Source organism: Aptenodytes patagonicus, chromosome 5 (assembly GCF_965638725.1).
Source record: "Aptenodytes patagonicus chromosome 5, bAptPat1.pri.cur, whole genome shotgun sequence".
NCBI lineage: Eukaryota > Metazoa > Chordata > Aves > Sphenisciformes > Spheniscidae > Aptenodytes > Aptenodytes patagonicus.
The window spans coordinates 30173223-30188660 of record NC_134953.1 but is presented as its reverse complement, the minus strand read 5'-3'; the positions used below and the strand labels follow the sequence as shown (position 1 = coordinate 30188660).

The 15438-nt window shown below is 40.4% G+C and overlaps 1 protein-coding gene across 3 annotated transcripts in view; it reads left to right on the top strand.

Moving 5' to 3' along the window:
- The window catches only part of C5H10orf90 (chromosome 5 C10orf90 homolog), a 70847-nt gene that overhangs the window by 44689 nt on the left and 10720 nt on the right, over positions 1 to 15438 (top strand). For all 3 annotated transcript variants that reach the window (XM_076339217.1, XM_076339218.1, XM_076339219.1), the window contains 3 exons: positions 8497 to 8787; positions 10836 to 11029; positions 12005 to 12203. In XM_076339217.1, the coding sequence (XP_076195332.1) occupies positions 8497 to 8787; positions 10836 to 11029; positions 12005 to 12203 (684 nt within the window). The remainder of the gene's footprint in view (positions 1 to 8496; positions 8788 to 10835; positions 11030 to 12004; positions 12204 to 15438) is intronic.

Genomic DNA, 15438 nt, shown 5'->3' with positions numbered 1-15438 from the left:
CTAGACGTTTTGTGTCATTGGGTCTGTGTCACACTGCAATGTGACCTTCATGTACTCTATGAAATGCTGAGAAATTGAGGACATAGTCCTTACAGATGTCGAAAACTCAGTGAGGAATTGGCAGTCCTCAGTTACAAGTGACTCTGGAAGATGCTGCCAGCCTTCTAGACAGACCCCAACCTGTGTGATGGGCAATAGGAGTTGCCTCTCCTTATCTCGGAGCTTTTTTTAAAAGGAAGAGGATGCCTCCTCTTCTCTGGAGGGCCCTTTTATTTTTATTTTTATGGAGTACCATGCTCTTGAGCTTTGCTTCTTGTTTCAGACGCCTGCTGCCAGTTTCCCCATCATCTGGTGTGATGAAGGAAGGGGTGATGATGTTCATCAGGTGTAAGAGGAGAAGCAAGGGATCAGTGTGGAGGGGTATTCTTTCTTACTCCACTTATTTAGAAAAACTATGGGACTCAGAAGAGCAATGTGGCCTTCTGCCCTGTCATATGGATGCATAGCTACCATTGGGGGTCACAGGTGACAGATGTAAGCAAGAGGGAGAGATGATGCTCAAGGATGTGTAAGCCAAAGCCACTCCTAGGCTAGTTTCAGTGACGGCACTGGTGATTCAGTGGCACTGTGATGTCACAGTGACCGTGGCTGTGATTGAAGCACTCATATTTTCCTATGGAGCTAAATGTTTTTTAACAATTTTTCTGCAGTTTCAGGCAAAAAGCAGCCATAGATAGTTGGGAGGATGGTTGGGTTTTTTGGTTTGTTGGGTTTTTGTTTGGGGGGGTGTGTGTGTGGAGGTTTTTGTTTGTTTGTTTTCACTTGTTTAAGGGCACGACCACAAAATGATTTGGCTGGAGTTGAAGGAGCTCCCCACCTTCAGAAAGCATGCCTTTCGCAGATCAAAGGCTCAGTTTTATAATATGTGGCATAGCAATGAACCTGTTGGATAGAAAGGCCATTGTTTCCCTAGAAGACAGAAGGATGTCTGCCCTGTTAATGATGTTATGGACAGCATTTCTATGAGTGAAACTGATAAATTAGAATTATTTTCCCAAAGATGATCATATTGTCTGCTGAAGATCCAAATTAAAGTTTAGCTTTCCTTGTTTTGGCATGTGAAAGTTAAGGGTTTGATTTTTCCACTGTTTCCCATCTTGTTCAGGGTGGACATTTCTATCTTGAGCTGTCAGAGTTGGTAAAAACATGAGACAATGTGAAGTGAAAGACTCTGGAGGGGGCAAGTCACTCAGCATTCAGGGCAAGCAGTAGAGGACTGAATACTAGAATCGTTAAAATAATGATTAAGAGAAAGAGATGGGCTATGTGGATTCAGTGACTGCATTATACCACTGGAGTAAAGGGCCTCCTTTTCCCCTTATTCACACTTGGTTTAAACTGGGAGCAACTCTTCTGCAGTCTGTGAAATGAGTACTTGGCTCAGTCTGGCTGCGGTAAATTATCAGGAAGAGCTGAACAACTAGGTGTCTTTGACATGATGAGAATACCAAGTGGTCGATACATTTCTTACCCTGCAAATCACCACTTAAGTCTTCTGAATCATCCTGAATACTTATTTTAAAGTCACACTGCATCAGATTACTCCTTGAGTCACTACAATAGCGCCTGACAGCTTCCAGCATAACATCTTTGAAATGCAAACATGGATGTCTAACGCTGAGGTTTTGTTACATGGATGTTAGAGAGAATGTCTCAGAAGTACAGCAGCAAATTTCAAAGTATTTTCAACCATTTCCATGGTTCTTAACAATATGAACAGAGATCCTCTCAGTCTAAGGACCAGTTGCCTGGGAGTGTTGGGTTCGTTAAAGACACGGCTTTGGTATAGCATGGCCAAAAAGGCATGACAAGAAAAACAACGATGATAAGAGGCATGAGTCTAAAATCTAAGACTGATTATCTTCAATGAGAAAATAATTACCAGGTGCTTGACCAACCTCCAAATTATGAAAGGTTTAATGAAAAGGGAATATTTTTCCTTTTATCCTGTCCCAGCACATAGGAAGTAAAGGGGAAAAATGTTAGCAAAATATACAAACGCTATTCTCGACCAGCTGGGTATCGGGAACTCACTGGTGCAAGCAGTCGAAGCAAATCATGTGGGTAGATTATTTCCTGACCACCAAAATATTCTGCAGCAATAATACACTCTCATGATTCAGAGTGTAAGATGATCTCCTGCAGGTGCCAGGCAAGAAATTTTCCTTTTTGCTGGTGCAGTCATTGCAAATTACACCCTTGTTTCACCAAGCCTCTCCGTGCGCTGTCAGAGTTGGTGCATCACATCCTGTCTTCAGCAGCACGTTGCTACCCATTAGCTCCCTGAAATAAGTGGTGTTCCCTTATTTAACACCAAGAGAGACGATTGATTAATTATTTGCAAAGTGTTTTGAGAAAATAAATTGGCAGTCACCACAGAGAGAGTTATTGTTAGGTGCCGTTGATTAGCTGCATTATGGGATTGTTTGCTCTGAAGCCAAGTGTTGGACTACACTCTAATTTTGCCAAAAGCCTTCTGTAAACAAGCTCTTTCTTGACATCAAGAGGCTCTTCCTACTTTGGACTGATTATAGGTTTGAAGCCTAATAGCTTTTAGGTACACTTGATAAGCTTTCTCTTTTAAATGATTACAACTTTCTACAGTCAAATATTAGCTTTTGCAAAAAGAAAGCATCTTCCTTCTGAGAAATGTATCCACAGCTGTCAACGTCATTTAAAAAAAAAAAAAAACAAACATAAGAGCTAGCTAGAAAAAAAACCAACCTATTTTGTTAGAGGTAATTTTTTAATCTAGACTTTTAGCTTGAGGTGTTATTGATATAACTGAGATAATTAAGCCTTATCCTCACGAGGCAGGGCTGTTTGAAGAAGGATTAGTAAAGGTACAGTGACATGTTCATCAGGAGTAACAGTCTGGCTGATTATCTCCATCTAAGCTTGCAAAGTTGCCTTGACTTTGGGTCTTGACAATTCTGGGAATGGAGCTGAGGACGTGGCCCAGCCCTCTTTCTCAGGATCCAGCCCCAGGTTTTTACTGAAAGGTAAATCCAAGACCTCATTAAGCATTACATTTTGATTAGGGAGCATGGGCAGAGCTACATTACTGTCAGGATTTTTTGCAATTCGGATAGTTTCCATGGATGCTAATGCTGAACAGCATCTGACACTGCCTCTTGCAAACAAGTAATTTGACAAACATCAAAAGGCAGTTAGGGACATAGGTCTCACTGCTGGTCAGCAGAAATTTTAGTAAAAATGTCTGAATTTTGTTGCACTCCTTGCTGACTGCAGCTTGTTGACTGATTAAAACTGATGTCTTTTCCTCGGCAGTGATCTGAAGAATAAATTATCCGTCCTATCTTCCATCCCTTGACACACACTGAAATAACTAATAATATTGTCATTGCTCTCAATGTTTCCATTTTTCTGTGTTAGCAGGCTGTTGAGATGATGTGGTCTGTTTACTTATATCTAAGATTGTATGGCTTAGCAGGGGTAATACTTGATTCATGATAGGAATTGAGTCATCAGTCTTTGTCATCAGGAGGCTGGAGTATTGGTTTGGATTACAGATCACCACTTGCCTGCTTGAGGCACGTGTGGGCTCTGTACAACCTACGCCTACATATGCCTGGGTCTAAATCTAAGTCTTGAAGAAGGTAGAAGTTTCTTACATTTAAGGAACGTTAATTGCTGCTCCTCTCTGCTTGGGGTATTGGCAGCGTCAGCTCCCATCACGGAGGTCTGGGAGAGCTCAGCATGCCAGGGCATGGGGCTTTTATTAAATTAAAAAAAAAAACCAGCAGGTGGTCTGTAATGTAAAGCCTACCTACAGTGGTGATGTCTGATCTCATTAATGACACACAGTGAATCAACGCTGTGTGTCTCCTTCCCCGGCCGCCTCTTGTCAGGCTTGCTTGGTGGTCGTGGAGGATTTGTAGCACTGCATCTGTTAAAATGAGCTTTGGCCAATTTCAAAGAGGCACTTTGTCATGATTGTCAAAAATCCACACTGAAATGTTAGGAAGAGTGTTATATGAAAGTATGAAAAGCTGCATTATCCCGCTGTAAAATGAAAAGAAAAAAAAGTAGTAACAATGGAAAAGGGTATATTTGCCTGAATTGTCCATGTTTCAAAGAAAGGCAAGTTTAACCTGTTGTAATGCAGGGTCGCTTCCTGTTAGCAAAACCCCCTGAAGGGAGAGGGAAAAAAGTGTAAAAAGATACTTTACAGTAAAACAATATACTCTTTACTCAGAGATCAAGGATTCTTTAAAAAAAAAAGCTTTTGAAAATCTAGCCTTGGTTTTACAGAATATTTTTAACTCCTCCAATATCATATGGTTTTCACTAAGTCATTATTTAAACATTGAACTGTTGTCTTTTTCTTTCTTGCATCGGGCAAAAATGTCTTTTCTCCAAATGTAATTATGATTTTGTTCCTTTTTCTCCTATAAGCAGCTGAGCTTTTATAACTAGGATCTATATTTGCTGAATTTTATTAACAGAGTCATTCCGCTTTCTGTTTCTTCAAGTTTTGTTCTCCTGTATCTCCCAAAGCATTACACTTGCATGTCTCTGTTCATTAGTTTTAAAGTCTTTCTTCAGCTGGGATAATAGAAAAAACATATATTGCTAGTCATCCAGTTGCAATTCTAGCTATTCTCAGAGGGGCATATATATTTCAAGTTTGGTGCGTGGGGATTTAGATATACAATTCCAGATAGTCTTAATGAGAGTAACAGTCCTAATTCCCCACACAGTATATTAAAAATGGATCCAGAATGTACAGAGTGAAACTCTGTGATCTTACCTTTAAGTACCTTTGCTTTTTCTTTTTTTTAAATATCATTTGCATCTGCATTTGTTAGTGAAGGTAATTGACAGCTGCTTTGAGGATGAGGCAGTTGATCTTTGGAGACCATGTCTGTTTTGCTTTGCTGTGTTTTCCTGGGGATTGACTGCGCCTGGGTGTACCTTTTGAATTGAAAGGTTAATTCAAGAGGGAGTTAGAGGAAAGAATTTACCAAATTGTCTCGTTATTATTCTGATTGCCTTCGATGTTAGACAAGAACAAGGCGCACCTTTTCTTATTGCCTTAATTAACTAGAAAAAAAAAATCCCCACCATACTGTGAATCTAATAAGGATTAAGATTTAGTTATAATATTAGTACAACATCTAAGGAAGACACTTTTCATGCAGAAGGATGCAGTGTTTTTATACCTGAATTTCCTAAGGAATCTTGCTTTTTTTAATTCTTTCTTAGACATCCTTTTGTTGTCATAAAATGCTAAGAAGCAGCCATCATCTTTTTGTTCATTTTAGACCCCATTCCTAGTTTTGTTCATGCCTTTCTTTCCTTTCTCTCCAATCCACATCTTTTTGGGAATCCCCAGACCTTATGGACAGAATGCCACTGGTGGCATTTCTTTTAGCAGGGAAGGGGTGCAGTGCAGAAGGGAAGCCTGTCTCCATTTGCACTATATGTAAGAAAATACGTGGGGCTTAATTCTCAGTTCTTGAAGGTTACTGTACTTACACTTGGAAGCCAATACCCACAAATAGCTAGTTTGGTAGTTAGGAGTAAATGGAGTGTAAATACTCCAGGCAACTCCTCTTCCTTTTGTTCAGATCCATATCCTAAGATGTTAGAGAGGGGAGATGTGACTTACAGACAACTCCTTCGCTCACCCTGGTCTCCGCTGTTTTATTTTGCTACCTTGCAGCCCATTTTCACCACCCTGACGATTCGTGCTGCAGTTTCAGATACCAATGCCCAGCCAAGCAAATAGCCTCCCCTGGGGACACATCAGTGGTTTGAGTGGTCTGACAGTCTCAGTGAAGAAGCTGTTTGGCTTCACACCACCGACGTTTGTTGCACAGACTGTTTCTTGATATGAAGGCAAATTATCTCCTACTGTGATGCTGCCTTGGATGAACAGAAACTCTTTTCTCCTTTCCACTTTCTTTTCTTCTCCTCTCTGCTTTCTACTGGCCATAAACTGTTTTAATTCAAAAGATGATTTAGAGACATAATCTGTTTTCCATTCAAGTTCATTCTGTGGCTTAGCTGCCTTCTTTTTTTTTTCCCCTCTATCCTTCTAGTATCTTGGCTGCCTTTGTGAAAAGACTTCCTTCTCTGCAACTCTGCAGTTACTTAATGCTACCTGCTGCTTTCTTCATCTTCTACTGTGCTGCCTGTTTCTACCTCTTCCCACAAACATTCTTTGATGCCCATGACCCCATTAATCTGTCCCAATGTTTCTTCCCTCTATATGTCATAAAACATTTGTAGAAACACAGTGTGTAACTGCAGGTACGGGATCGGTCAGGGAATGGAGGAACAGATCACTGTATATGCATGGGCTCCAACTGAGCGTGTGCACAGAATTGAGTCTATCCAGTTTGTTGAGAGTATTTGCATCAAAACTATTTTCATCTGAGAAGAGAGCTAAGTTTTGACAAAAGATAAGGCAAATATTTGCAATGTGTGAAAAGCAAGTAGAAAAATAAGTTATACCAGAGAGAAGAGGGAGAGCTTGGATGCTAGCCTAGAATTTGGGAGCTCTGTGTGCACTTCCTTCCTTGGACCAGATTTTCTGTATGGCTGTGAAATTGCTTAGGACAGCATTTATCTCAATGAATTTAATTAGAAAAAAGTTAATTTTTCTGTCTATGCTGATATTCAGGGATCCCTCACTAGAGGATCCCCTGAGAAGTTGACTCCTTCTCCCTGTATGGGCAGTTGAGTTTACAGAAAGAAACATGTTAAAAGTTTTCTGATCTGCATGGTAAGGGAAAACCACTAGATGCTGTACCTTAATGTCTTTGATTTCCCCAGAAATACAGGGTGACTGAAAAGAAACACGAGCCATTCAGATCACTAAAATGTGTAGGAGACCATCATTTTGCGGCAAAGAATATTTCTCATCTATTGCGAGTGGATTAAGGACTGGGAAAGTGAATTGAAAACTTCCCACACCGCACTGCAGGATCTAATTTTACTTAATGACTCTGAGATAAGGAAGCGTCTAACATGATGTGGCATTTCATCCTTCCTTGTGGATTGGATGAAAGAAAAACACTTCTAATCTTGCCTCTGTCCTCAACCATGACATTGGAAAGAAGCGTTTGGAGAGGGGCAGCTGCTGAGAATGGATCAGCAGAGAAAAGAATTACGTGGCTGCTTTTAAAAAAGTGTTTGTCATGAAGCACCAGTAGTTTATTAAATGTGTTATGTCCACAACAGAGAATGAGACAATCCCTGCCTGGTTTGTTTGGTTTTATGGTTAGGTCTGAAACCAGTTGTTTTTTTTTTTTCCCTCGTACCTCCCAAATCTCTCAGTTGCCTTCTTTCACCAGTTTTTTAATAGCTATTGGTCATTTCCATCTACATAAATCTTTAGGTCTCAAGTCAGCCTGTGACTAGGACTGCCAATAGAAAATTTATGCACGTTATTAAAAAAGAAGAGCAGAGTCATGCTGCGTGCATGGCTGTGTGGGTGCCTGCCTACCAGGGACTGCTACTGAGTGGTTTATAGGGACACAAAATAGTTCCCATCGGCACCTTCTTTCTTCCCCCCTTGTTGATTCTGATGCCCTTTCCACGTTGTCCCTAATTCTTTGGATTTCATTTCCTGATTTTTTTTTTCTATTCTATTTCTTCTCCCTCCAAAACTTTGCCTAAAATGCACCTTGGAAAATGGACATATCTGTGTGCTTATATGCCCACACTCTCAATTTTCTAGGGTTTGGCTGGCAGCAGTGGTGACCGGCTTGAATCGTTTTTCAAGGTTTGTATGGCACAGAGCTCACCCGACTAACTCTATTGCTTCTGACATAGCAGGGTTCTGCAGTTGTAGCTGCTGTGCAACATCCTTCTCATCAAAACAATTTCAGGGGAAAGCATATCTTGTACAAATCAGACCTTTTTACTGCTGGTTCCTGCTGTGGCTTTGCACAGAGATAGAACAGGGCACTAAAAATGTTGGAGACGGGTGATGCTTCTGAGGCAGCCACTCCACTACAGAGAGGTTAAAACCCTGATACCGAAACCACTTGGACCTCAGTTTTCATCACAGCCACCATTGGATCCATAACTATAATTTTGATCAGGTTTAACCAATCTAAAATGTTCCTCTCAAGTGAATAAGAGAGAAGAGAAAGACACATAGCATACCTTTTTGTCAGAGGTATCTTGACTCCTTCCACGCTGCCCATCAGAGTGTATCTAAATTATTTAGAAAGGCAGTTTATTTTTATGAAGTGTATCCTCTGTGATTATTTCTATTGGTAACATTTTGTTGCAGTACAGCTGCATGGCAGTCATCACAAAATTTGTATCAGTTACAACTTTTTAAATATACGACAGAAAGCAGTTTTGCAGGAAATAAAAATTATGAGGACTAGAGGGCTGAGAAGAAAAATGTTCCCATGTTATAGAATTTGGGGTTGTTTTTTCTGTTTTTCACAGGAACACAAATGCTGTTGGGGAGCAAGAAGAATCAATGCACCACGGGCAGGAGCAGCACAACAGCCTCTGGCTCTCTTCCAGATACAGCATCCAGAAAGGCAATCGCTGCTGCTCCTGATGGCTCATCAAAAAAGAGAGATCCCTCCAAAGGCACCTCCAAATCCAAAGAGATCCAAGCACAGGGCATCCTGAAACCAAAAATGTCTGCCTCCAATAGTATGTGCAATAGAAAAGCTTCATCAAGAATCCTCTTGGAAGGAAATGTTCACAGGCAAAACCAGCTCCTAAAAAGTAAGGTACAAATCCTACTGTGGTTGTTAGGAATATGGTTTCAATAATAAGATGAGATCAGCCTCAAAGAAAAAAGTGAAATAATGGAAAGTCAGTCCATTTTTGCCCAGCTTTAAGTGCTGAGTATGAGTCATATGGTGAGAGATCAATCAACTAATCTGACTGTATACATTGCTATGGTTAATAGAAAGCAAGATTAAAATGAGAAAGATAGGCTTACTTTGTAAGTAGATTCAAGAAAATCTTGAAAAAACATTAAAATTGCAGAGTCAAGCAGTCCCAGTCCAACCAAGAAACACCAGAAGTGTTATTTTTACAACCTTGTTTTGATACCTTTCTTTCACTTCTGCAGTCTTTTTTTTTTTGACACGACAGCCTGAACTATGTGGTGCACAGGTATAGCATGAAATACTTCGTTTGGAGAGATTATCATGAAGAAAAAAAAAAGAGAAAAGTTTTAACAATTGATTATCAACAAGGTTTCAGCATGTAAAACATAATTTCTTCTAGTTCAGCACCTGTTTGGGTGTCTTAATTCCAACACTTGTTCAAATAGCTAAAATGGAGATGACACAAACAGCTGTATTCATGCATAATGTATTTTTGCAGGAGACAACTAAGATATACTGCAGAATAATTTGGCCTTAGTATCAATAGGTTTTTGAGAAATTAACTCCAAGAATACCTTAAAAATGCTATAATGGTCATATAGCCTTTTTTCTTACAGTGTTTTTTCTCACAGATTTTTCTGTAGGCAGGTAGGCAAAACTTTTTCATTATTGACTATAAAGCTTCTGAATACAACACCCGTTTAGATGAGAGAAGCCTACGTTCTGCTTTCAGTGCCTGAAGTTAAATCATGCCATTTCACTAACTGGAAGTGACTTAGTTTTACAAAAGTGAAGCATCCACTGAGATCTATCAAAGATAAAGTTAATCGACACCTCTGTAAACCGGGCTTATGAAGGAGTTTAATTTCATGTTCACAGGTTTCAAGATTTTTTCCAAAATGTTAACAAGAACAGTATTAGGGAGGAAATACAGTTCAGGCTTTTATAAGGCAAATGTACCCAACACAGATAATTTTAGTATTTTTTTAAGTACAATATAATATGTACAATATGTCATAAAGAGGAAAATATTTTAAGTTTATTGTAACCAAAAAATTAAATAAAACAGTAATGGGCTTTATTCCCAGATATTTAGTTCTAGAAATCAAATTATTTGGCAAGGAAGAAGTACTCCAGTGTGACTTTTCAAAATAGTTCATATGGACCTCTTTCGAAGTTCCGTTGTTATTTTGGATTAATTCTGTCCTCTAAATGAGAATCTTGTCAACTCTGATTTTTGAGCACATAGCCTCTTTTGGTCCTAATTTGTGCAGGGAGTATGAGTCATAGAGCATTAAAGCATAATTATAAGTGTAGAAAATAATCTTTTTTTCTCAATGGAGGACTTTGTGAATTGACAGCTTTCATAATAATATGCTATAATGCATATTAACCTTTTGTTTATTTTTTTTCCATGGACTCTTTCCACTGACTAATGAATATACAGAAATGGTAGAAAGCAAACCTTATTATCAGCAAAGAAAAAAACAAGAGTAGTGTTTATGAAAGTCTCAGTATGGTCAAAGAGAAATGATATGTGATTAAGGTCCATAACAATATGTTATTTCCTACAATGCGTGCAATAAATTGAAATGGACTCAAACTGCAAGTCGCAGCATGATATCCTTTGCTTTCCATGATGCATCTGTGTTACAGAAGCGTCTTGCTTTTGGGAGGCGAATACCACCAAGCAGAGCTAAGCATCCAAGCGGTTTAATTACGCTTCGATGTGATGTCTGGCTTAATATGAAAGATACTCTGGGTGTCACAGGGTAGTGAGTAGCACCTATGATTAGATTTGATCTATTCTGCTTAATGAGGCCTATTAATAATACCTTGGCATTCTTATTTCAGAAATTGCCCTCTATGTCTAATGAGGTGGAGAACCCAATAAAAAATTAACCATGCACTCTTAATGAACTTTTAAATCTCTCGAAGGTGATTATGAATTCTGTGGTTCAAGTGACAAAATAAAGGAGTGTAAGGAGGAGGACAAGTGGGAGCAAGCCAGCAGGGTAACACTATCCACAGCTCGCTTGCCAGATGTTACTTGTGAGAAAAACGACACGCTCACCCGGCCAGAAACCGTCTCTGAGCCTGAGAAAACTCCACCAGCTCCACAGACGCTGCGGGTAAAATATCAATTTGTTGTTGTTAATACAGGGATTGATTTTTTGTTGTTGTTATTATTTTATTATTTTTTCTTTTTTCTGTTTTTTTTCCCTTTTTTTTTTCTTTTTTTTTCATCGATAGGGTTTGCTTCCTGGGAGGTGGCTGAGGGCAGAAGTTCGCATTTCCTTGATTTTTCTCCTTTCTAGTGAAGCTCTGGTAGCTTGCATAAGCTGCCAAGACTTGCTTGGCTGTCTGGTTGTAAAAGCTCCCTATTCTAAGCCCCACCTGCCATTCCTGTCGAGGAACATGGTAAAAGTTTGGGGATTTACAAATTTCCCAAAAACACTTTTGAAATTGTACCTCAAAGCTGTCAACTTCCCAAATGTGCATGACATCCAGTACCACGACCGGCAGCTGTAGGTAGGGACATGACCCCAGGTTGATACCAAGCCCCAGCAGCAGACGTGCTTTCCTGCCTTCTCCTCTGGCGCGTGTTGCAGACCAATCTCTGCTCCTGTCTTCTGTCCTAAGACATTCCTAAATGTTGAAGCAGCCTTTGACTGGAAAGCGTTTTCTTTTGGGATCATGCATGAATAGATCTGCATGACAATCTAAATAAACAGGAAAGTTTGTGAACTGTCAGTGACAAGCTGCTTCAGCGATGGGGTGAGACAAGGAAATAAGCAAAACATTAAGAACTTGAATTTGAATAACTTATAAAAATATGTAATTCAAAATCTTTTGGATGTGTTTTCTTAAAGTTGGGGTTTTTTTCAGAAATATTCTCCTTTTCCTGATCTGGGAATTTCACACCAAGGCAGCTTTCTAACAGTAAAAGGAAGTAAAGACAGACAGGAAGGCAGTTTGCTAACTTTCATACAGACAAGCAATCATTTTCATTGATAATCTCTTACTGAACCCAGTTAGATGCATATCACATTTTTTTCTTCCCCCTTTTTTTTTTTTAAATGAAGTGGTTTCTGTGTTTCATTTAGGAAGCACTAGAAATCCATAAGCCTCAGTTCATTTCTCGTTCACAAGAAAGGCTGAAGAGACTTGAACATATGGTCCAGCTGAGGAAAGCCCAGCAGAGCGATGCTCTTGCAAGCAACCAAGGAGCGCTCGTTCGCAAGCTTTCCTCAACATCCACTTCAAGCAAAAAAAAGCAATACACCATTCCTCACCCACTCAGTGGTAAGTTGAATTGTGACCAGCAACAGGTCTGTAGCCGTCTTTGAAATCTTACCATATGTACAGTATTTCCATATTAACTTTGTGAAAAAACCATGAGATCCGCTGCTCCTGTTTCACCCCACCAGCGCTCCAGCATCTGTCCCAGTGCTCAAAGCAGAAAGTCTCTGAAGCACAGAGGTGGGTTAGTGGGGATGAGGTGTTTTCTGTGGTCTGTGGCAGCAGAATGAGACTTCCTTGGGGACTTTTTGTCAGTCACATGCAGTCGTGTTCTTCAGCATGATGCAAGTTGCTGCTAGTTGTACAGGTGATAGCAACAAATGGCATTTCATACCTCTCTCAGCTCACAGAAAGACCAGTTTGGGGAGAGAAGTGACAGGTAGGGGGACAGGTGGGATTTGGGAGTAGGAGTCCCAATCTGGTCTCAGCAGCTTCAGGTGTGGACTTGTCACTTGACTCATGAAACCCTCAGCAGTGAGTTAGCTGTGAAAGAACGCTTGTCTGCCCAGTAGCTGTATGCAAGGCTGCTAACTCAATGCATGTAAACTCTGTGATTTCCTAATTCAAGTTGATTAGGTTGTTCTATTACCCTAGTGGTAAACAGACTCAACATACAGCGAGTAAAACAGTTGTCTCTGAGAAGCTCCCTCGCAGCTCCCTCCCAATAGCACCTCTGTAAATATTATTTAGGCGCAAGATGTTGAACAAATTACTTTTGTTTTTCTTTTCTTTTTTTTTTTTTCAATTGCCATCTGGTTGTTACTTAATTCAGTTGACTAAAGAAAAAGATTGATTTGATTGATTGGCATTCCTCTTTACATTTTGGTTTTAAATCTGTGGCTGTTTGAAGCCACATTATTCTACTGAAACGTAAATTAATTGAAAACATTAAACAACCAGATGGGTCACCTGGAGGAAGCAGGAAAGAAAATCTTTTATGTCCTCAACACTGGGAAACACATATAAGTTTTTTGCTCCCTGGGGAATGAGATTGGGTGCAGGAAGGCTGGGCACAGTCCCATCTTGGGGCTCTTGCCATGCTTTGCATTGGGGAGTACCAACTTCTACCTCTACATCTGTGCCGTTTGTTGTGGTATGACAGAGTCTAGCTTACATCAGATACGTAAGGGGTTTTTATAGTAAGAGCTAAATAAGCATAAATAAACAAAGCACAAAACATGAATTAAATTTTAAAGAGTCGATAAAATTCATTCACCGCTTCAATTATCCCAGTTAATTTACTTGGGTTCAGATCTCTTAGGGCTGCGCTGCCCCACAGTGCTGGGGGCTCTGCGGCAGCACGAGCAAGCCCTCCCAGCAGGCAGTGGCACAGGCCAGGAGTTTGCCATATATCTTAGAAGAAGTGGCAAATATCTCCCCCTTTGTTTGGTCATCTTTGAAAGTCTCCCAAACCACTCTGCAAATACTTTACGAAACAAAAAAAGGAAAGGTTAAACCTATTACTCCTTAAACTATAATTAAAGATTAATTTTTATGCTTGATTAATGAGTAATAAAAGCATAATATTGAAATATATTCATTAATTATTCAAGTAAATTACTATTTCCCTCTTTTAGTGGTTGGTCATTAAAAATAAATTTGTCTAGAGAGAATCTTTAATTTCTGTAACTCATCTGCCTTCATGTAGCCACACGTAATTTTCTGTTTGTGAGATCTTAATATTTTTATAATGACAGAAGTGTCACATGTCTGTTATTTAAGCATAACTGTAATTAATATCGGAAATCCTAGATTCCTGGTAAAGCACAAGTGTGTAGGCTGCAGTTCAGAGGGCTGTGTAGGAGTGTACTGAGCATATTTAATTTGCTCTGAGTCCTGACAATTGGTATTTTAGGACTTCTCCTGGTGGATGCTATTGTGTAGAAGGATTAGTATCATTAATGAGTCCCAGAGTGGGGGATCTTTGTTTCCTGCAGATGCTCCCAAACTTTTCTAGTTGCAACCCCTCTTGCAGAAGAGACAAGGGCTTTCCCCTCATGCTCACCAAGGGCACTGGCTGCCTGTATCTTTCTGATGTCTCTGCTGATGACACCAGGGTCACAGCCTTCTCCTTCCCTTCTGCCTGCCCCCACAGCTGAAAGGAAGAGAAGTTATCATTTCTTGTCATCATTATTCTGTAATCTCTGGAAAAGCCATTTTAGCATGTAAAATGTGCTTTTAAAGCAAGGAAGGACTTCGTCTCATGTTTTAGAAAACAAAAGTAAAATGAAATGAAAATGCAGCTGCAGTCCAGGTAAGGGATGCAAGCACAGTTTCATTTACTGAGATGGGAAGTGGACATCAAAATCCCAGTGATCTGAGGATGCCATTTCACATTATAACCTGGTGCAAGGGAGGCTGTGGGCACAAGCAGCAGCATCACTGCCTGCTCTGTCGCTGTGCATGGCCCATCCATGCCCCCATATTTCAGTTGGACCTAGTAGGAACTCCTTTTTTTTTTTTTTTTTTTTGTTAAATTAGGATTCCCTCTTTGAGTTTTTATCAGATCAAACGACTCATCCAGCTCATCAAACAGTGTTGTGATCGGATGAGCTGGCACAGGGGAGGTGAGAGGGAGGGAGATGGTGAGGGAGGAGAGCAGCACCTCCTCCCTTGGCAGCAGCGTCTCATTTTTATGGGTGTAATAAGACCGTACCCTTCCCAAAGAAGGCTCCCAGGCTGCTCATGTACCACACCCGTGCACAGATGACACCAAAAGCTGCCTGCCAGCCAAAGCTGGCTGAGCAAAGGAAATGTGTTGGGTTCATCCCTGACTGTGTATTTCAAACCCAGCTTTTCAAGTGGTAGAGAGCTTGGGATTTATGCAGGGCACAAAGTGCCCGAAAAAGGAAAAATATCCTAAGGTTTGTCTGTAGGTACAAACATAGAAAGTCCTGAATGCCACCTCCATCTCTGGCTATACCTGGTTGTGAGTCGGTCATGGTCCAGGAGCAGCTGACTGTGACACCAAAGCTGGGGACAGGGGCTGGTGGCTGAGGCTCAATGTTGTGTTATCAAAACCATTGCTTTCCAGGGTATGGTCCTGTTGCCTGGGTTGCACTGGAGAGCAGCAGAGGGCACAGACCTGCCCTCTATCCTCCCTATGGTGCCATGTACATTCCTGTAGTCATCTGGAAGCCTATGTCTGTTGCAGTCACTTATAAAGGCCAAAACAGATACTAAACCTCAGCCATCATTAGAAGTCAAGGGAACTGGGCAGCAAACACTTCTGTGCATG